Raw genomic sequence first — 21,841 nt, forward strand, 5'->3', positions numbered from 1 at the left:
ATTTTTTGTTGTACATGTGTTGAAGCTAACCTCTCTTGAGATATAAATCAACATGTTTCAAGCTCTTAACTCTTTCATGGTATGTCTATGAGAGTGATGATACAAAACAATATCTAGTCTTGTCCCTTTTTTTAGGCTATGAGGGTCACCTAAAATCTTGTAACTTTACTAATTCTTAGAATACCTATGAATAAGGATTGTGTAGTTTTAAAAACAAAATTGGGATTCTCTACCTTAGACCCTAATTTGCCTATCATCATTATTGTCTTTAAAGGATTTCTTGAATTGTGAATGATTATTAGATTATTACATTGCTTGTTAGTAGAGTGATTTTTTGCTATCTAAAGTAGTTATTACCATAATTTTGCTATTATAGGCTTTGGTAAAAGATTCATTCAAAGTAGCAAACTTCTTCTTATGAAAACACTTATATAAGTTAGACTTGATTGATGATCCCCATTTGAATAATGCGATATAAGTCCTAAAGTCATTTCAAGCTTACACTTGAACTAGTGCTAATCCTTCATGTCTTCACCTTCAAACAGTTTAATATTAAACATGGAGTGTATGTCCTTCTTTTGTTGAGAAGAGTACATGTATTAGGAGACAACTAGTGTACATAGATCAAGGAATGGCATTTGAACTACTTAGCAAGCTGTGGAAACACACCTGCATTGGTCCTTATAAACTTGTTGAGAAGACTTTATACATAATTGCATCAGTAACATGGACTTAAAGCCATGAATTTGCTAAAGTGCATAAGAAGATTGACTGGATCACTAATTCAATCACAAATTTGGAACAAAAAGAAATCCCGAAGGCAACTTTGCTTCCATAATATGTAAAGTGACCAATTATTGGGCCATTTATACACAATTCTACCTAAAAGTTGAAGAATGTGTTTTCCTTACATGGAGTCAACATGAGACTTCAATTCATCCATGTGCAACTCTAAGGGCACCTTCTCTTTAAAAGACCATACAATCCTAATCTCGACATATTTATCTCCTTCCAAAGAATGAGTTGAGTCTTTCTAAAGGGACATTTCCATAGCGAGTGACATTAAGATGGTAATCGAGGCTTGAGAATACTTCATCCTTAATCAAGCCTTCAACTTCTCATTATCAAGGGTTTCAATTTCATTTCTCATTGGTGCCAAAGTTTAAGAGTAAAAAAATATGATAATTCTTATTTTTCCTTATCCTCATTTTGTCATTCTTCGTTTATATATACATGATTATAAATTCATGTCCCATGTTTCCCTTATTCCCCGTTTTTTATCTTGGAGTAATGGATAGTTATAACGAGACTATATTTCTTTAAGATGAAGACATATATATGAAACAATTCCATTTTAGTAAGTTTCTTTACACTGGACGAACAAGCTTCCCAATTCGAGTAGTCATAAAATGATCTTAGTCCCACCATGTATGTTGGACAAATTGGACGTACATCCATGCCCCAAATTGCTTATTTTTCATTCCATAGTACTTTTTTTTCAATGAAGGAAACATCTATTAACTACTTATCGGACGTAAGATGTATCACAAGGGGTCCAAATGCAAAACGCAGCGTTTTGTGGAAACAGAGTAATCGAAGAATCCCTTGGCTCGCCCTATCCAACGCAGTACGCACACTCATGGCGTCTCCTCTCTCATCGCTCTCGTCCATCCTCTCCCAACCTCACTGCGCCATCCGCATCAGACTTCCTACGCGATGTTGCTTCGGTCTTCAATCTCTCTCCCCAAAACCCCACCTTTCTTCTTCTCGCTGCAATCTTCGTACTCCTCCCCCTTTCAGGCCCGGTTTCTCTCTCACTTTCTCGAGAAAATTCTCTCAATCCCATTCTCACCTTCCACTCTCCAACAAGTCGGAGGTTCCCAGCCTCCACTCCTTCATTGCTCAAGCCGCTGTCGCCACTTCCGAAGTGCAGCCCGAGTGAGTTAATTACTATACGTACATTTATGCTTTTTGTTGAATAATTGAAAAACAATGCGACAAAACATGAATTTTAGGTTTCTTCTAGTGGAATTAAGATGTTCCATCAATTCCGTAGTGATTGGAATTGACTTAAATTTCGTGATTTAGTTCATGTTTGGGACAGGGAAGATCTTTGCCGATATAAAGGTATTGGATTTTTGAGTTATAATAATTTCCAATCGGTTACTGCTGTTTTCTTCCCAAAGAAATTCCATTGGAATCTGTTTTTCTGATCTTAGATGGATGTGGCATTACTGTCAATGTCATTATTTCACTCTGAATTGTATGAAGTGATATCGAGCAGATGCTTCTTTTTCCCTAGAAAGCTTGATTTCGTCTAACACTCAGAACTATGTGTTTATTATAATATGTTTAGAAGTGTACCTTCTTTGCACAATCTATGAACCCCTGCGGTCTCCCGTTTATTATTGAGGTTTGTTTCACTTCCTGGAGCTCCATGCACCAGTTGAGAAAATCCTAGTACTAGCCTAGCAGAGAAAGGTATTTATTAACACTGAGTTTTAGATTGAAACATGTTTCCTTTGATTTGGGTGTAGAAAAAAAAAAAAAGGAAGGGTAGGAAAATAGGTAGTGAACCCATGACACGATTTGGAAAAAAACATTTATTGTTTGGAATGCCTTTTTAGGCCTTTTGGACCTTTGCGGGGAAACTTAGAATAAGCTAGTCCATCCTCATTCACTGGATAAGATTATGAGAACAAATGCACATTTGTGGTGCTCACTATTTGCCACTGGGTGCAGGATTCTATAATCCTAGCAAGAGGTACTACGTGAAGGGCGTCATCAATGCTCTGCTAAAGTATGCTGCAGTTGGCACTCCAATGGCAGCTGTCATTATTTGGCATTGCCATTTGCAATTCCATCCTTGGCATTCCTTTTACTACTGCCAAATCTGATGCCATATTTTTGTACTTGGTTGAAGAATGGTGGTTGATTAAAAAATAGCATTTTGCATGGATTCCTGTGCTAAAATTTGACATTGTTATTGCATTGGAGAGTAATTACCAATGTTAAAAAATAAGTTTGGCATTGCTATTTAGCATTTTTCACTCTTTTTTCTATCTTTAAGTGGACTCTAGATTTTTTTTCCTGGGTTAGCTGTGTTCCCTTCTGTTGTGGCAATTTATCAAATGTTTATAACAAACAATGTATAAAAAAATAAAAAATAAAAGTATTTTGCATTGGAGATGTTCTAAGGACGAATTGAAGTGTGCATTAGCTTTTATTTCTTGCTTCCTCACACAAATCTTTATTTGAGTTATTCCTTGGGTTGTTATTTCAACTGAAGTAGTCAGATAGCATTGGATCAGTAAGGATCCATTGCGCAAAACATCTTCATAGAACTAATTGTCAGCCCCCACCATTTTTTCTCCTTCCAAAATCTACAGCCACTACCCAGTTCTTAGCACCTTGGAAGATTCTGTCTTCCTATGTATTTCATTCCAGCCCTTGTTTTATTTTTGCAATGTTACCCCCTCTCCCAAAAGTCCTTTTGGAATGCCTCCCTTAGAAAATCCACCCCAATAGACAAACATTTATTCCAACTGTTGGTGAAGCTTTCCCTTTGGAATCATTACTGTTTTCTTGTGGTTGCCAACATTATTCATGCCATAAGTAAATCAATTTCCTTATTTCTAAAGAATGATTAAATGCGAGTGAGCACTGCCCTTTCTTGGGTTTGCATTAATTTCTAGGAACATCTATATGAAATTCCCCACTTGACATTGGGGAATTGGATAGCTCCAATTGAAATTTAATCTCTTACTAATATATATCAATCGCGAGATTCTCCAAATCCTGTTAGGTGTTAAGTTTTAAGCAGCACAAATGTTTGGTGACACTTGAAATGTTAATCTCACGTATTGAACTTTGTAGATTTATCAGGCTAACCACATTGGGGGTTTTATCTATCCAATGGGAAAATATGCATAAATATCTCAATGGCATTATCTGTGAGTAACCATTGGAAACTTTTGTATCCAAAGTCTCTTATTAAAAGGAATATTTATTATGGAATTTAGAACTCATACATTTTTCTTTTTAATTTGTCTAGCCCTGTGTCAGCTTCCGAAATTCTTCCAAGAGGTCGTATTTATCATGAGACATATGGTTGTCAAATGAATATTAATGATATGGAGATTGTCCTCTCTATCATGAAGAAAGCTGGATATAATGAAGTTGTGGAAGTTCCTGAGAGTGCTGAGGTCATTTTCATCAATACTTGTGCTATAAGAGACAATGCAGAACAAAAGGTGTGGCAGAGGCTTAACTATTTTTGGTTTCTTAAAAGGCATTGGAAGAGCAATGTCTCTATTGGAAGGGCGGATTCCCTGCACCCTCCAAAAGTAGTTGTATTAGGATGCATGGCTGAAAGGTTGAAGGATAAGATACTAGATGCGGATAAGATGGTTGATGTTGTCTGTGGGCCTGATGCTTACAGGGACTTGCCGCGGTTGTTAGAGGAAGTAGACTATGGTCAAAAAGGGATCAATACTCTTCTTTCACTTGAAGAAACTTATGCTGATATTAGCCCAGTTAGAATTTCCAAAAATTCAGTTACTGCTTTTGTCTCTATTATGAGGGGCTGCAACAATATGTGCTCGTTTTGCATTGTTCCTTTCACTAGAGGGAGGGAGCGATCACGGCCTGTGGAATCAATTGTCAGAGAGGTGGCTGAGCTTTGGAAAGAAGGAGTAAAAGAGGTCATGCTTCTTGGTCAAAATGTGAATAGCTATAATGATGCTTCTGGGTTTGACAAAGAAGTTGAACCAGGTGCTAATTGGAAACTTAGTGAAGGTTTTTCCAGCAAGTGCAAAGTGAAGAAAATGGGTTTACGCTTTTCTGATCTATTGGACCGACTGTCCACAGAATTCCCTGAAATGCGGTTCAGGTACACATCCCCACATCCTAAAGATTTCCCAGATGAGTTACTATATTTAATGCGAGATAGATATAATGTCTGCAAAAGTATCCACTTGCCTGCACAAACTGGGAGTAGTACTGTACTTGAAAGAATGCGTCGGGGTTATACACGGGAAGCGTACTTGGATCTCGTACAAAAAATACGGAGAATCGTTCCTGATGTTGGGATTACCAGTGATTTCATATGTGGTAAGAGTTCAGATCTCTCTCTCTCTCTCTCACATGCACACACAGATGCTGGGTTTGATATGGAGGTGACATTAATAATTCTGTTCTTGTTTCAATACCGTAGATGTAATTATTGCCTTAGCTTAATTAAAAAGATGTAATTATAGCCTTAAAAATCTAGAATTTCAAGGGCATGAGGCATACATTTCTGTTGTGCTGAGGGAGGATCATCTGGGTCAAAATGGTAGTGATTGATTGATGCCTCTATCCTAGTGGCTGATCTATTTCATGTTTACTTCCTGTTTTTTCTTTTTTTCTTTTTCTTTTTCCTTTTTTTGACGCTGAAACAGTAGTCTAACAGGTCAGACCAACCGTATAATCGGCATTAATCTTTTATGTTGGATGCCACTTTTATGGTGGGTCACCCAATTTTGGACTCTTTGAACAGCATAGAATATATGAAAATGTTAAGAAAGCAAAATGTTTGCTTGACATTTTCATAGAGCTTGCCATAGTAGTTTATGCTTCTGGTACACCATAGGTTGCTAGTCATTTTGCGCTAATTCTACAATACTATTTCTCCTTTTGTGCCCTTGAAGTATGTATTGGAGTCATTTATTGTCTGTTACAAGAAAATAAAGCAATTCTTCAGATATTCTCACCCTTTCTAGGTTGTTACGTGTGTCCCTTGATTGTTCATAAATTTAGACTATTGAGGTATTTGAGCAATCACAGTTCCAGATGCATCTCAACCTGAACTGCAACCTACAACTTTCCCATATTCTTCATTATTTAGTGTGCCATAGTCACTCATTCTCATTCTAACACTTTTAATACCCTTTCACAGGCTTTTGTGGAGAAACAGAGGAGGAATATGCAGACACAATAAGCCTTGTAAAGGCTGTTGGTTATGACATGGCATACATGTTTGCTTACAGCATGAGGGAGAAAACCCATGCACATAGAAACTATGTTGATGATGTTCCTGACAACATCAAGCAGAGGAGGCTGGCAGAGATGATAGAGGTCTTCCGTGAGAGTACAGGTCAGTGTTATGACTCCCAAATTGGTACTGTTCAGCTGGTGTTAGTTGAAGGCCCCAATAAGAGAGCTCCAGATACAGAGCTAATCGGCAAGACTGATAGAGGCCATAGAGTTTCATTTAAAAATACACCCGTCCCCCATTGGGATGATGATGTTGGAGGGAATCAAAATCCTAGAGTTGGCGATTTCGTGGAGGTTCGCATATTGACGTCAACACGAGCCTCACTTTTTGGGGAAGCACTTGCTATAACTAAATTAAGCTTGTTTTACAGCAATGCAGATGAAGCCATTGCCGATGAACAGAACTTGAAATCAAGCTGTTTATGAACTTTCTGCTGTCCTCATTCTTTAATGAAATCCTCAAGATCGCCTTTTCTCTTTGCTTGGCGATGGTGGGGGGTCTGAGATCTCGCTATCAGGTCAAAAGTAGGATTAAAATAGCAGAGGTGAGTGGGGTGGCATCCTGCTACAAAGCTGGTCTGAGCATGAGAATCTACAACTTCAACTCATCCCCGTACTCGATATGGCTCAGAAGCGCCAACACATTGTTTTAATATTTATTTTGTTTTTAATCTTGCCCCTTCGACCTTCAATGAAGTATATACAGAGGTTTGAAATTCTTCTTGTACTGATACTAAGTTAAGGTCAAATTCATAAAGAAAGAAAAGAACTCAGAAAAATCTGAGCTGAATTTTCACAAATTCCCACCGCAAGAGACACCAACGTGTTAAAGCACATGGCGGGCGTGTTTCATGAATCATCAGCCATTTTCGGAAAATGGAGTATGAAAAGCGGCCGCAGCATCTTTCACATGTATTAATCATGGGGATTGCCTTAATCCAATCAAGTGCTCAGAAGAAAAGTTGGATATGGGGAATGATATCCCAATTGTAATGCTTGTACAACACTGAGGGGAGGGACCATTGGTTGGGAGATGGGACTACGGAGGATTATTAGCATCAACAAGCCTTAACTTTTGGTCATGCATGTGGGCAGTGGGAGGCCACTACAGAATATGTATGGAATGGGTTTTGGTTTGGTCTAGTTCAACTCGTGTTTATCAATTTTTATTTTCCTTTCTATTTTTAAATTTTGTTGAACCACATAGGGATGTAAACTATTAATATTGAATTGTATGATCGCTTAATAAGTTGGCATTATATAATCTTCACCACAACCATTTAATAATACCTAGCCAAAAATTACATTTAATGACTGCCACATGCAACATTGACCAAAGGGTATGTGACCATTACGTGGCCCTCAAAGTATGTGACCATTACTAATGAGGGAAAATAATACATGACCATTTATTGATCTTTATAATTTTTCTTATATATTTCTCCAAATTTATTGAATTAATGAAGAGTTTAAAATTGTATAAATATTTAAATAGTTTGTGTAAGGGGTAACCATGTGACACTCATGAAGGGAAGCACATTTAGAACAACTGATTGGCCTTGAATAAAAATTGGGGATGGCTATATCCGTATTTTTGCTGCAGTGTAGGCATGCATGCATGTGGGTAGTTTCTCTGCATATTTATACAGATAGATGTGGGCATTGCAGAGAATGGGGGAGGAGAGAGAAGGGGAGAGGGGAGAGTCAGTGGCGACTGGACGTTGCACTGAAGATTGATGAAGACAGCACAATGGCTACTGTATTGGGTTGCTCCCCCAAAATTAAAAGTAGGGAAAAACACTGACTATTCCGGCTGCATTTGCCTTCGCTTGCCCACAGCCCACCTCCAACTCTTATCCATCTCAGTCTCTTTCACACTCATATATACCATTCATTCTTAAGGTGCGTGAAAAACACCTTGAAACGACACTCTGTTGGTATTTGGTAAGCTCTGGTACCAGGCTTGTGTCAGCCCCCTCACCCCCACTGACCATGAAAATGCTACTCCCCCAACTCTTTCTTTCACTTCCATTTCCCTTTTCCTCTAGCCCAAATATTAGTTTTTCATCAACAAATATTGCTGCCTACGTAACTCTCAATTCTGGTGCTCCGAGTTGGATGGAAACACCCGGATTTTCAGTCGCTTCCTATTTAATTTATTTTAGTAATTTTAGTTTATAAAAAGCGTTTGTCAATAATTTTAGGGAATATTTTTAAAATTTCTACAACTTAAAATTTTTTATGTTTCAAGTATTAAAAATATTAAAAACATTTCCTAAAATCATTATTAAACGTATTTTTAAAGTGCATTTGACAATAATTATAAGAAATATTTCTAGTATTTTTAATACTGCATTTGACAATAATTATAAGAAGTGTTTATAGTATTTCTAATACTTAAATGATAAAAATTTCTTAAATATTATCGATATTAAAAACACTTCTTAAAATCACTATTAAACATACTCTTAATCATTTGGTGGTGGATAGTTAATATGAAATTTTGATAATTTTATAAAAGCATATAAAATGATTATAATTATCCTAGTATTTATTATCATTTAAAAAAAATTAAAGTAGAGATATCATTTAACAAAAAAGAAAAAAGAAAAAAAAAGCAACCAAAAATTGGGAATAAGTATTAGTTGGAAAATTATCTTACCTTTAATAATCCTTCTATGTTCATAAAAAAAATAAATAAAAAAAAGAAAATAATTGTTAATTATAACTCTTCCTTTTTGTTTTAAGAAAAATGGAGTCACTTCTTCCACAAAATTTTCCTTATTAAGCTTAATTCACTGAAAAGAAATGTAAATTAAGACCTTACAATCTCTCATAAGAAATCCACTCTATATTACCATATATCCTATAAAAAATTTCCAACAAAAAAATATTTTAAATAGAAAATAATTAGAAATAGCATCTAGATAAATTTTTTTACATGATTGGAGATTAAAAGAAAAAAAAAGGATAGAAATGCAATTTTGGCAAAATGGCAGCTGGTCGGGTGGGGCGGGGGTGGGAGAGGGAGAGTAAAAAATCTAAAAAGAGTGAAGACAAAATGAAAGAGGGTGGTGATATCGCTGCACCCCTCAAAGTGGCCTCCCTCATTTATTGAGTTGGAAGCTCTCTAGATTTTCCATATCTCGCAATCAAGATAAACTGATCTCCTTCTCATTCATTTCTCTCCAAAGGACAAACTGCAGTTTCTTCCTTCAATCCACTGCGCCACTGGCTTGCTTTCTTTCTTGCTTTTTTTTTTTTCTGATCTTTTTTCCTCTCCTACTGCACCAGAGAGAGGGGAGTTGGAGTTGGTTGTTGTTTTGAGGAGTTTCGAGTCCAAATAGAGCTGTAGAGATAGGATTTTGGGTGGGAGAAGTGGGTAAAAAATGGAGGTGATTCATTGGTGTTGGGTTGTGGTGGGTGTTGTGATGGGGTGGTGTTGGTATAAGAGCATCAAGAACAAGGCGAAGGAGGAGGGAAGTGGGGTTCCCAGAGGAAACCCTGGTTGGCCAGTAATAGGAGAGACTCTTGACTTCATTGCTTCTGGTTGGAGCTCTCGACCAGTCAGCTTCATGGAGAAGCGCAAGTCTCGGTAAGCCTTTCTCATCCTTCTTCTTTCAGATCTTTTTGTTTCTTCTTCCCATATCGTGAATTATCTCCCTGTATATGCCTCCATCATTTCTTTGTTGTGTTAACAGTGAAATGAAGATTTAAAGGCCCTTCTGAAAATCAATCCTTCTGAATTCCAGATTTGTTTCTCTCTTGTTCTTGCTGACGAATGTATATGGGATCAGTTTTTGAAAAATTTCTTCCTTTTAGGAGAGAGGGATCCATGTTCTCGCACTCTTACTGCCCAAAAAGCCAATCTCTTTCATTTTAATAAGCAGAATTTTATTATTATGTCGTTGAAGAACAATTCCAAAAAATCTTTTGTCCGTTCAAGCCTGAAGAACGATTGAAAGGGTTTGTTTCAAATACTAATCATTTTAATTTTGTTCTTATGTATAACAAGAAATCTGCTTGAAGGTCAAGATGGATTGATTATACTATCATATGGAACTCGATTCATGTTATTAATAATTTCTTTGATTCACCTTTTGTACAAAATCCAATCTCCACATTATGCCCTTTTAAATTAAGATGAAATACCATCATTTGATCATATTAAATATTTGTCATGGGGTGAGTCAAATTTATTACTAGTAGTATTATGATTATAAATGAGGCTATGTCAAATCTCTTTCCCTCCACCTAGAAAAAGTTTTTGGCTTTTAGTTCATTAAGTAGGGAAAGGCAGACCCTAAACCTAGAACATGATTTAATTGTGAATTAAATCACACCAATGTTGTACTTTCTACATTATTGTTAGTCCAAAGTATGGGTTTTCCTCTTGTAGACGCGTGTACCCTTTTTCAAAATGATTGACAGTGGCTTTTTTCTATTATTGTATGTCACTTTTTCAAGAGATTGGCTAGATGACCATACTCGCCCTTTTCATTTTCATCTGGTTTTATGGAATATTTTGATGAGCGATGGTTCAAAGAATTCAAGTATAATCAAGCTTGAGTTTGTAGCCATTGATTCCTGTTAAGTAATTTGAGCCTCCATAACCAGTAACTTGATGCATGATGGAGAAATATGTTGGTTGATATTTACTTGTATTGGGTATAGATGTTTGAGCTTTCATTTACAATAGATTTTCGTGAGGAGATATTGAACTCAAATACTTAATAAGTACTCAGTGAAAAAAGCTGCTACAAAAGCTTAGAGAAGCAGGGAAAGCCTGGCTTGCACGGTTGGAATAAGAATATGGCAATGCTTATCGCTTCAGCTTTTTTTTGAAATGATTATGATCTTCCGTATTCTGCTTGAATCAATGGATAGAAGGTTTAGTTTTATAAAATATTTTCAGATATGGGAAGGTGTTCAAGACAAACATATTGGGAAAGCCGGTGATAGTGTCGACGGATCCGGAGGTGAACAAGGTGGTTCTGCAGAACATTGGGAATGTATTTATCCCTGCCTATCCCCAAACCATCACGGAGATACTTGGAGAATCATCTATACTCCAGATGAACGGCAGTCTGCAGAAGAGAGTGCATGCACTGCTTGGTGGCTTCTTGAGATCACCACAACTCAAAGCTCGAATCACCCGTGACATTGAACGCTATGTCAAACTCACCCTTGATTCTTGGAAAGACCAGCACATTGTTTACGTCCAAGATGAAGTCAGAAAGGTGTATATCTCACTTGCGTTCTGATCCCACCCTCCCTCCCTCCCTCCCTCTCATCAAAACCAGTCTGATCTAGTTTTCTTTTTCTGTTGGTTTCTGGGTATGTTAGATCACGTTTGACGTTCTGGTTAGAGTTCTGGTGAGCATTACTCCAGGTGAAGATTTGAACTTTATGAAGAGAGAATTCGCAGAAGTCATCAAAGGCTTGATTTGTCTCCCAATTAAACTTCCCGGAACTAGACTATATAAATCTCTCAAGGTACATTAAAAACAAACTTTATCGTGTGATATGTAACGGTTAATTAGGGTTTTGCTCTCTTTCTCTTTGTATATATGTATAAAATACATATGATGCAGGCTAAGGAGAGGCTGTTGAAGCTGGTGAGAAGGATCGTGGAGGAGAGGAAGGCAGCCATGGATAGAGGTGATCATGAGACCCTCAAGGGTCCACCCAACGATGCCGTGGACGTGCTGCTCCGTGACACAGGGGATTCATCTGAGACGTCGCGTCTGTCGTTGGATTTCATCAGTTCGAATATGATCGAGATGATGATCCCCGGGGAGGAGACTCTGCCGACCGCCATGACCCTGGCCGTCAAATTTCTAAGTGACTGCCCCGTCGCTCTGAACCAGCTGATGGTACGTACAATCCAAAACTCTCGCCTTTTTAATCCAACGGTTAGGATGGCAGGGTGTTCCACAACAGGAGAATGGTTGACTTAACAAGTCGCTATCATGACCCGCACGAGTGAGATAGGGCCACGGCATTTGAGAGCATAGTGTGGCCGTGTCGTGGCCGTAGGATTTGATTGAACGGGTGTCGGATTCGGTCCACCGACGTACGTCAGTGGGCTCCCTTCTTTTTAATTATATCCACTGCCATCACCCCTCCAAATACCACTGTGTGCGATCAGTGCCATCCTAAGATTTCACCAAGGAAGAAAATAACTTTTTCTTTCTTTTTTTGGTTCCATTTAATTTTTTTATTATTATTTTTTAAAGTCTCTCTCAATAAGTGGGTCCAAAGTCGGATAAGGCATGAGAGAAGAGGAGAGGCCAAGTGGCATAATATGAGAAAAAGAGAAGGGGGAGGGACTCTGTCCATTTTTTATATTAATAAATGTAGAATTGTGTATACACGGAATGTGAGGAAGTCCAATCGTTTTGCAAAGCGCTGCTGTCAAATCAATTTGTGCGAGAATTCTTTCCCTTGATGAGACTATCTTTTGCTTCTTATTCCCATGATAGATGTATCATACTGTTGGATATTATATTTTATATAAATTTCTATGAAATGGAGTGCATAAACAACGAACCAAGACAAAATACATCTAACCCTTTTTCTTTTTTCTTTGGCTTTTTTCTCTATTCAAGAAGTTGAAAAGTCATTTGATGAAAGCTCTATAAATTATTGATTGGTTTAGTCTAATCACACGACCAGAAAGAATCATATCATCTACCCCTACCCCTACCCCTTTCGTTAGGCTTGATACAGGGCACGAGGGTTGGTCTCCAGTCTCCACTCCTTCGTATGACCCTGGTTGTCCTTGTGTACGGACAAATCTGTATGCAGTCAATGGTCTGTAAATTCAGAACCCAAAGACTCTGGTTTTGTAAAGCATTTTGTTTCAGTTTGTATCAAGTCTATGATCTTGCATTGAAATGGATTAACTTCATGATTTTGGTTTATGAGATGGTAGGAGGAGAACATGGAGTTAAAGAAGGGAAAGGCTCTTTCCGGGGAGGATTATGCCTGGACTGACTACATGTGCTTGCCATTTACTCAAAATGTGGGTTCCAGTTTGAATATGCGACATTGTGAAGTGGAATGGAAAGTATTTTAGATTATTAACGTAATTGGGCATTTGCTTTTTCTTAAATAGGTGATCAATGAAACTCTGAGAATGGCAAATATCATAAATGCGGTTTGGAGAAAAGCTGTTAAAGATGTCAAAATCAAAGGTGAGTGAAATAACTTTGGTGGTGATTGTGTTCAAATTTGATATTGTGCTGAACTTGAAATGGAGGTGCATTTTCCAGATTACCTGATACCAGAGGGATGGGGTGTCATGGCATCTTTCACTTCCATTCACATGGATGAAGAGAATTATGAAAACCCTTATCAGTTCAATCCATGGAGATGGGAGGTAAGTGGAACCCAACGCACAATTAAATCATCATATCTCCTGCTCTAATTGTTTTCTGTGATTGCAGAAGGCAGCTAGTGTCAACAACAACAATAGCTATACACCCTTCGGAGGTGGACAGAGGCTGTGCCCTGGTTTAGAATTATCGAAACTCGAAATCTCAATTTTTCTTCATCATCTCGTCACCACCTACCGGTGATTCTTCCTTTAAACTGAACAAATACCCCATTACTTATTACTTAATGCATAGAAGAAAGCAATTAATATGGAAGTTCATGCTGTGTGCAGGTGGGTGGCTAAGAAGGACGACGTAGTTTACTTTCCAACAGTGAAGATGAGGAAGAAGTTACCCATCACCGTCACACCCTTACCACCCCTTTGAGTTTGCAGGCCTACTCTTGGGGAATCACATTTTGGGTTGGCCTAAAAGGGGATTGTATGCATGCACAAAGTCTCCCTTAATAAATAAAGGACGGATTGGATTCTAATTCTAAATTATGGGGTTGGTTCCAGTGTCATTGTCTGTGTGATTGCAGGAGGGATGCCTGGGCCCCTGTTTCAGTCCTGAGGCTGAATGCAAGGGGTGGGGTAAGCGGATCTACCCTCGTATTTTGAGGAGGGTCACTTGCTACCAGGACCAGTGTTAGAAGGGTGGGTATGGTGCTTAATTTTGTATGATACCGTGCACGTGCTGAGCACTACAATTATAATTTTGGTACAATGATGATAGTTTTCCGGTGGGTAGATCAAATAGTACAAAGCTTCGTACAGATGCAATCACAATTGCATGATTCAAGCTATAGCCTAGGGGATAAAACATAGTGCCTTCACTTTTTCTAGGACAACGAGAGGTCGGAGGATGCCACCAGAGTGGTCAAATCCATTAGGTCCATCATGTTTCCACCATTCATTTGGTGAGATAAACCCCTAGTGAATTCATAGGGGATTAAAAGCCATGAAATTTACATCATAATTGTAGTAAAATTCATAAAGCAAACAAAAGTAAAAGTAAACTTCAGAGTGCTAACTGATTGAAAATCAAATGACTGAGTTGTGGCGAAATCAATCGAAAGAACTGACTCCAAATCCAACGAAACTGTATCATTTTACAGTTGGGCTTTCACTTTCCTTACAAATTTCTTTACACACATGCCACACCCGTTTGTAAAGCCACAACAAGATTTCAACTCCAAATGCGTTTTTATCTTTGAAGACAAGTTTGAGGTCATATTCCTCACCCCTGGTGCCTTTTATGCTTAAGGAGCCTGAGCATTTTTCACTCAAGGAGTCAATTGAATACATTTGTGCTTCTATTGTGTCGGTACTCTTTTATTTATTACACTGATGCAACAAAACCAGTCCTATTGCAACCATGAGAATGTGATCAGTTGTGGTGGGACTCAAAGCTGAAAATTCATTGGGTGTGGCTAACATGGATATAGACATGAGCGTATGATCAACATTGATGGGGCTTAAAGCTGAAATATTTAATGCACAACAAACATGGGACCAAAATAATTGGTATCGAGGGGCCTATAAAAAGGTTAGCATAAAAATTTAAGCGCAAAAAAAAAAAAAAAAGGCGATCCTCTATATATCTATGAACCGGGATGGGGGGCACCCTCCATGTGGGTAGTCATAGCAAATTGTTAATTAAAGCCTTAAAAAGTTCCAACTTACAAGATGTGGGCTAACATTGGAGAGAACCAAAGAAATTCGAAAGAATAACAGTAACCAAGAAACATGATTTATATGTAGGACACCAGCGGTAAAAGATAGCTCCCAATCATATGGTTTATTTCGAGCCCAAGGCATCCAAAAGCAATGGTGCTGACCCAACACACAGGAAGGAGAAAAAAATTTGGAGCTGCCCTTAGCAAAAGGTAGCTCAGGCCACAATCACCTACAACAGGACTGGCCTGAGAGATCCAACAAAGAAACTTCCTATCTTCAAAATCTACCCTATTTCTAGGCTTATTATGAAAAATGCTAATTATCAAATGGACCTTAATGACTCATCTACAGACCAAGCCCCCATCATACAAATGGATATCTAACACTAGTGGAGGCTATGACATGGTTTTGATACTTTTTCTATAGGCAAAAGGATAAAATATATTCAAAGTGTTAGAAATTTGTAGCATCAATATACACAATATAAAAGAAGCACCATCCGGCAAGCAAAAAGACCTACTTTGAATGTAACCAATCTACAAAGCAAAAATACACAAAGGAAGATTTGATTGTTTGACCTACTGCTCAATAACTTGACTAGCTTATTTCTTTCCATTCATAACATTAAAAAAGACGCAACGAAGCAACCTCCAAGATTTCTGCCGCTTCTTTTCCTATAAAAGAATCATGCCAACTCAAAAGGTTTCTTTTGACTGAAAATCGCATCAACCAGGTCACCCCAAAAAGAGCAAAACCTAATTGCCACAAAATTCTCGTTTGGAGCAGTGAAGGAGCCTAAAATCAGTTGAATCTTCTTCCCCTTTACACAAGTAGCAACTAATCAACAAAATCCATCCCCTCCTTCTAAGTTGTCAAACATTAAAATCCTTCCCCATGTAGATTCCCAAGAAACTCACCTTCATAGGAACCCAAGGGTTCCATATAATTCTTGCGAGGATAGACTCATCTCTTCCCTGGGTTAATGAAATGTAATAAGGTTTTAAAAATAATTTGCCACATTTGGTTTCCTTTCACGTCAATATATCCTCACCATCTATTTTAATTGATGCTTTTAGTAGTCTTTGAAAAAATGCCTCCACTCCTTCCAATTCCCAACCATGTAACTGTCAGTAAAACTAAGGGATTCCACTGATCCCCTTCCCCAACCTGCTCCCACATCTTTGCTACCCAAACATTTTTGTCAATGAGAAAAGCACCAGAATTGATTCTCCAATCAACAACTCAATTTTCTAGAATCTGGAATGTGGAATGAATATCCTGGATTAGAAGATCAATTTCACTTAACCTATTTTCATCAGATAGCACATAATTATTGAATAATTATGGGGCCCATGGGTAAATACATGATAGAGAGTAGAGTTTCCTGTCCATAATATACTATCCCAATTTACAATTGGAGAAAAAAAAGGTGGAACAAACACCAAAAAAGGTGTAAAATAAACACAATCTAAGTATTGAAAAGGATAAATACCATATTACCATGTGTAAAATGTGCAAAACAAAAAAAATCCTAGTACATTAGGAAGGGCGGATGCCATAAATTTCAGGAAGAACAGCAGGTTTTCATGTCACAAATGCCAGAGAGGTTCTTTTAGGCATCCTACAGATAGGAAGCAATGACATGTATAATAAAAGAAATTAGGATTTTCTTTGAAGGGCAGCTGGGAAAAGAAAAACAGGATTTGAGGTCAAACTCTTATGGGGCAAGAAGTTGTAAGCAGAATTACCATCTTGAGAAAAGTTTTTGCAAGAAGAACCATCAAGCCACAGATTTTTTCTTCTCTTCCTCAAGCTGTTGTAATTCTGCCAATCTTTGAGCCCATGCTCTTTCCCTAGCCACTGCAGCCATCTTACGTTCTACTCCCTTAATATTCTTCTTTCTCTTAGCCTCCTGCAACTGAGTTTTCCGCTTCTTTGCTTCTGACTGCACATGTTCAAAGCCTCAGTTTACACATGACAGAAATCATCATGAAGGAAATATATAGCACCCAAAAGCAAGACATAAGCCTGCCCACTTAAATGATATATGCAAACAAGCTTAGAAAATAATCTAGCAATTGCCCAGGGGCCAAATTATGCAGTAACAAGGAATTTGTAAATGCATCCTGATCTAAACATGCTCCAGACAAAAGTCCCATGAAGGAGTTAGCAAGAAGCCAATAAAGCATTAAAATTTGTGAAGAATCTAAGAGGAGATGATGCATGGGAATATACAAATCATGACTGAAAATGTTAAAACTTATACATTTCATTATTTAATTCTACTGGTATATTTCTATTACTTGTAAGCATCAACCTTGATAAAATGAAATAAAAAAAAATGTATGCAACCTAGCACTATTTGCCAGTGTAACCTGGCCTGCAAGAGGCAACCAGTACAGATGTGCCATATAATGATGCAAAACACAAAAATTATTACCAAAGCTCATGAAATTAATATCAGAATGATCGAGCAATAAACAAATTCAAATTGAAAATCTGGACCCCAATACGTAAAAAGCAAATGGGACGAAACATACAAAGAAACAACTAATAGAGTGAATTATAACAAAATTTAAAGCTATCAGAAAGGCACTAAAACCAGAATCCTTACCTTGTAAACAATAAGACAGTTTGATACACCCACATCTTTGACCTAAACTGATTCCTCCTAAAACTACATGGTGCACTCCATTTACATAAGGATAGATCCCCTGAATTGAGCAGTTTTTATTTAATATTCTTTAAGCAGGCAAAGAATCTTCACAAGGAATTTCTCAATGGATAAGGATTTAATTTCTAACCACATTATGATGGTGATTTCTATGCTGATTTTCCAATAGGCATCCTAAAAGAATATGTGATAAACATACAAGGGTTGAGGAAAATTAACTTAGTATAGGTAGAGAAGTCCATAAAATCATTGCTTGTTTCACTTCTCCAATAAGTAGATTGCCAAGCTTTCAACAAAAGATCAGCCTCTATTATTTAAAATATTGGTCTCTCCACAGTGTTTCTTCAGGGTATATGATTACGAAAGTATTTGTGAGATTAAAATTTTTTTTAAAAAAAATCCAATAAGGAACAATCTTCTTTTTTGAAAAGATGATCAACCTCATAAAGTAAACTCTGCCTGTTCTTTTTATTAATAATAAGTTAATAACCTCTTGGTGTTTATTGCAGAAAAGCAAAAAATATAGTGAGGTTTTATACTGGAAAATTACAAATGAAATATGCACAAAGTTAAAAAGATCACATCACTGCAATATACTAATAACACATCGGTAACCTGCAATTTAGATTATATTATGACAAGTTTCTTCATTTCTCTCTCTTATTTTTACCTCAAAACAAACCATAAAAATATACCGCATCAAAACTAAATAAAATTGAGAGCTTTTCCAAAAGACAAAGACTATGAAACAGAGCCAAATGCATTAGTCCCCACAAGCTACACTTATCTCAGCATTAAGAATAAATTAAAAATCTTCATTTGCCAACATAATTTCCTAATTCTGTTAAAGCTACTTCAGAAGCAGGGATTAGATATACAAGCCAAATTCTCACTTTCATTCTAGGAAACCCTCAAAGATCTGCTCCCTATTCCTGTGCAAACCAAACGATAGCTGATTGATTTATTCTTCCCTTTATTTAAATGATCTGGATTCTTTAGTCAATTATGAGATAACTTGATGTAAAAGTAAAATTTTTCTATAGTCTACATTCCTTCAACTATGAATCCACTTAAAGGTATCTCATAATTCATAATTTATTCTGTTTTCTTTATCCCAACTAGTCTTGAGTCTGAACAGCATATCACCCTTAAAATGGTGATAGACAGACTTCTATAACCATGATATATTTGTTTGCTTGATAAACATATTCAAAGTGGTATGACCAGTTGTTAGGAAAAAACATTCAATTGTAACACTGATAAAAAAGACCCAACTACCCAAAAGAACAGAAATGAGAATTGTATAGAGGATTACCAATATAAATGCTCGGCGCAGCCTCATACGCTTCTTCTCTTTCCTCCCCTTGACGCTTCCTTCATTGGGTCTGTTAGGAAGTATTCGTTCACCGGGCACATACTGAACCCAAGCATACGGTCCTGTATTCCTCAACCACCAATTCAAAATTGTATATTTATCATAATGCATTCTCCAAAAGCAAACAAATTTCCAAAATCGAAACGAAATAACTAGAAAAATGCCCAAAAACCTTATTTAAAATGATGACAAAGCAAATGAAAAACAAAAACCCTAATCTCCAATTGGAATGAAGAGGGACCTGGAGGTCTCAAGCTGGCCCTCTTTCTGCGAGGCTTATCGCTGGGTCTTCGCTTAGGAAATCGAGTGTCTGTTAAGCTGTGAAAATGGTTAGCCACCGGAACCCATCGAGGAAGCCAGTATAGAGAACCGGAAACGAACCGGAAATCGGGTCTGGGAGAGGGAGAAGAGGCCCCAAACGACGTCGTATAGAGAGTGGAGGTACGGGTCACTAGGGTTCTGGATAGGGGACGAATGATGGACCTGAGAGCGCCCAATCCCATCTCTGTCTCTGTGTAAATGGCCGTGGTCTGGTGCAGTGTGCTGTTACGCTTAAACCCTTTGATCAGGCGAGGCAGGCAATAGCATGGAGCATGGGTATTCCCATTGGCGACGGTAGGTCGTTTGCTTTGTGATAATTGATAGAGTGACAGCGCAAGAAGCTATATTTTAGGACTCTCCAATCAAAAGGCTTCTAAGGTACGTGTCAATATTCTATTGGATAGGCCAACCATTTTAATCAAATAAATGCCTCTTTGGGCGTGCTTTTTTATTATAAATATTAGAAAAAAAAACGCATTTCCATACACCCATGAATTCAATAAAAACACTTGTAAAAACTATTTTGAAACACATCAATTTTGATTTTCTCATTTTAATTTAGATAAAAAAAAACAAATTAAGATGCTATGAATTATGAATAATTGCATAATTAATATAATCCCATTAACATTTTTCATAATTTACACTTCAAGTTTTGTAATCATGATTGACTTTTGGATTGTAAATTTAAAGTATGTGACAAAAATGGATTTAGAAAAATTCAACAAAATCTTAGTTTAGACTTATAGAAGTTGGAAACTACAATAAAATTCTTTGGTATTGAGGAAAAAAAAATAGAACATTAGAGATTGGAAACATCGTTGATCATAGCATCATCATGTCCTCAATAATTTTGATGAAAAGAAAGATTAGAGAGACCTAATGTAAGATGTCTAACTCCATAAGCCAATTGTCATTTGTGGTTTAAGTGGTCTTTAAGAGTAGGTCATAAGTGAGGAAATAATTTCAATGGCTTGATTTGCCACAAGGCAATTTCAGTAAATGATTGATTGAAAATGCATGTGAATCCAAACAAACGTAAATTTGAATTCTATGAGGTTTGTTGAAAAGGGAAAAAACCATAGTTTTGTTGATCGCACTGCTTCTTATTGTCTCTAAAATTATTTTGATTGAGGATTTTAAGAGTTAGACATGGGTAGAAGGGAAAATTTTACCCTTTAACAAGTTATCATATATATTCAAATAAAGTTACTTTTGGACCAACAAAAAAAAAAAAAAAAAAAGACTCAAATGTTCATAATTAATTAAATTGTGACCGATATAAGTTTTCTACTAATGAAATATTATCATGTATTGCATTGGCCCCACACAAAGATAATGAAAATGTTAGCCCAAGGGTTCTCATAATTAAGTTTTGATGATAACAAACCATGGTTAAGTTACTAATTGATTTGAATTATAAAGAATTTCAGGTGTTAATTTGGAAATTCATCAAATGACCTAATGGATGCAAGATCAAGACTGATGGAAGACCTTTAATCATAGGAAACATGTGTAAGATGAATGCATGGGTGCACTTAGGATTTACACATCATTTCATATATCTTTGAAAAACTCTGTTTATTCTTTAAAGTTATAGTTTCATTAAACTCGAGTTTTATCAAATGAACCTTAGGCAAATCACTTCAAAATTAGCATATTTATTTATCTAAAGACCTTGTCTAAGTGTTAGAAAAGAAAAGACCAAAAAAAGATAGGTTTTCAGGTAAAAAATGGTGAACCGGTCAAAGAACTGGCCAGCCGGCTCAACCGGCCAAGGTACTGGTCGACCGATTCCCTTTTCCTAGTCGAGGTCCGGTCGATGGGAGCAAAAAACACTCTTTCTCTTCCAATAGTTTTTCTTTTCCGGTTGAGGTATTTGTCTTTCCAGTCTACCTCTGATTGAGCTTCGATCGAGGGTAACGGTCACCTGCCAAACATTAAATGCTCTAACGATTAGTGAACCGGTTGACCCCCAGCTCGACCGGTTGAGGCTACTTTTTGGTTTTTTTGGCTCCCAATGTTAGAAACCTATAAATAAAGAGTTCCACTTCATTTATTAGCAAGAAAACACTTGCATTTATTTGTCTACCCACTTGTTCTTGCCTTAAAAGCTTTCATTCCTTTCTTGGTGCATTATATCTTCATTTGCATATCCTTTAGTGCACATTTGTGATTCATCCTAGCTTTAAGTTGTATTTGAGCTATTGTTGAGCTAGGTTGAGAGATTCATTCTTGTTTATTGAGTGTTAAAGCCTTCAAGTGAGTTGAAACTTAAAGAGATTGTGTAAAAGCCTATTGGAGTCGGAATCCAAGTGTAAAGGTGATTGGAAGCTTGGTTGAAGCTTTAAGTTAGTGGAACTCTCACTCGGTTAAG

At 37.1% G+C, this 21,841-nt stretch overlaps 3 protein-coding genes across 5 annotated transcripts; 2 read left to right on the forward strand and 1 right to left on the reverse strand.

Annotated features, from left to right (window-relative positions):
• Positions 1-1,554: 1,554 nt before the first annotated feature.
• On the forward strand, positions 1,555-7,295 carry LOC100266017 (CDK5RAP1-like protein). Of its 2 annotated transcripts, none has more exons than XM_002274778.4 (3): positions 1,555-1,938; positions 4,055-5,112; positions 5,939-7,295. In XM_002274778.4, exons 1-3 carry the CDS (start codon positions 1,640-1,642, stop codon positions 6,460-6,462), a joined length of 1,881 nt encoding a protein of 626 aa, XP_002274814.1. In that variant the 5' UTR covers positions 1,555-1,639; the 3' UTR covers positions 6,463-7,295. The 2 variants fall into 2 exon arrangements, with proteins under 2 accessions (XP_002274814.1, XP_059592419.1); XM_059736436.1 differs by lacking the exon at positions 1,555-1,938 and adding an exon at positions 1,972-3,953.
• A 1,810-nt stretch (positions 7,296-9,105) lies between these two features.
• Positions 9,106-13,915, forward strand: LOC100259060 (3-epi-6-deoxocathasterone 23-monooxygenase CYP90C1). 2 transcript variants are annotated; one of them, XM_010650788.3, is made up of 9 exons: positions 9,106-9,631; positions 10,952-11,276; positions 11,383-11,532; positions 11,631-11,912; positions 12,974-13,063; positions 13,157-13,235; positions 13,314-13,420; positions 13,491-13,615; positions 13,709-13,915. In XM_010650788.3, the coding sequence occupies exons 1-9, from the start codon at positions 9,426-9,428 to the stop codon at positions 13,800-13,802; spliced, it is 1,458 nt and encodes a 485-aa protein (XP_010649090.1). In that variant the 5' UTR covers positions 9,106-9,425; the 3' UTR covers positions 13,803-13,915. The 2 variants fall into 2 exon arrangements, with proteins under 2 accessions (XP_010649090.1, XP_002267958.1); XM_002267922.5 differs by having other exon boundaries at positions 9,107-9,631; positions 13,488-13,615.
• Positions 13,916-16,567: 2,652 nt separating this feature from the next.
• Positions 16,568-19,824, reverse strand: LOC100243711 (uncharacterized). The gene is made up of 3 exons (XM_002274579.5): positions 19,385-19,824; positions 19,084-19,205; positions 16,568-17,039 (listed from the first exon to the last, which is right to left on the reverse strand). Exons 1-3 carry the CDS (start codon positions 19,644-19,646, stop codon positions 16,875-16,877), a joined length of 549 nt encoding a protein of 182 aa, XP_002274615.1. The 5' UTR covers positions 19,647-19,824; the 3' UTR covers positions 16,568-16,874.
• Positions 19,825-21,841: the final 2,017 nt, after the last annotated feature.

Source organism: Vitis vinifera, chromosome 4, assembly GCF_030704535.1.
Source record: "Vitis vinifera cultivar Pinot Noir 40024 chromosome 4, ASM3070453v1".
In the NCBI taxonomy this organism is placed as follows: domain Eukaryota; kingdom Viridiplantae; phylum Streptophyta; class Magnoliopsida; order Vitales; family Vitaceae; genus Vitis; species Vitis vinifera.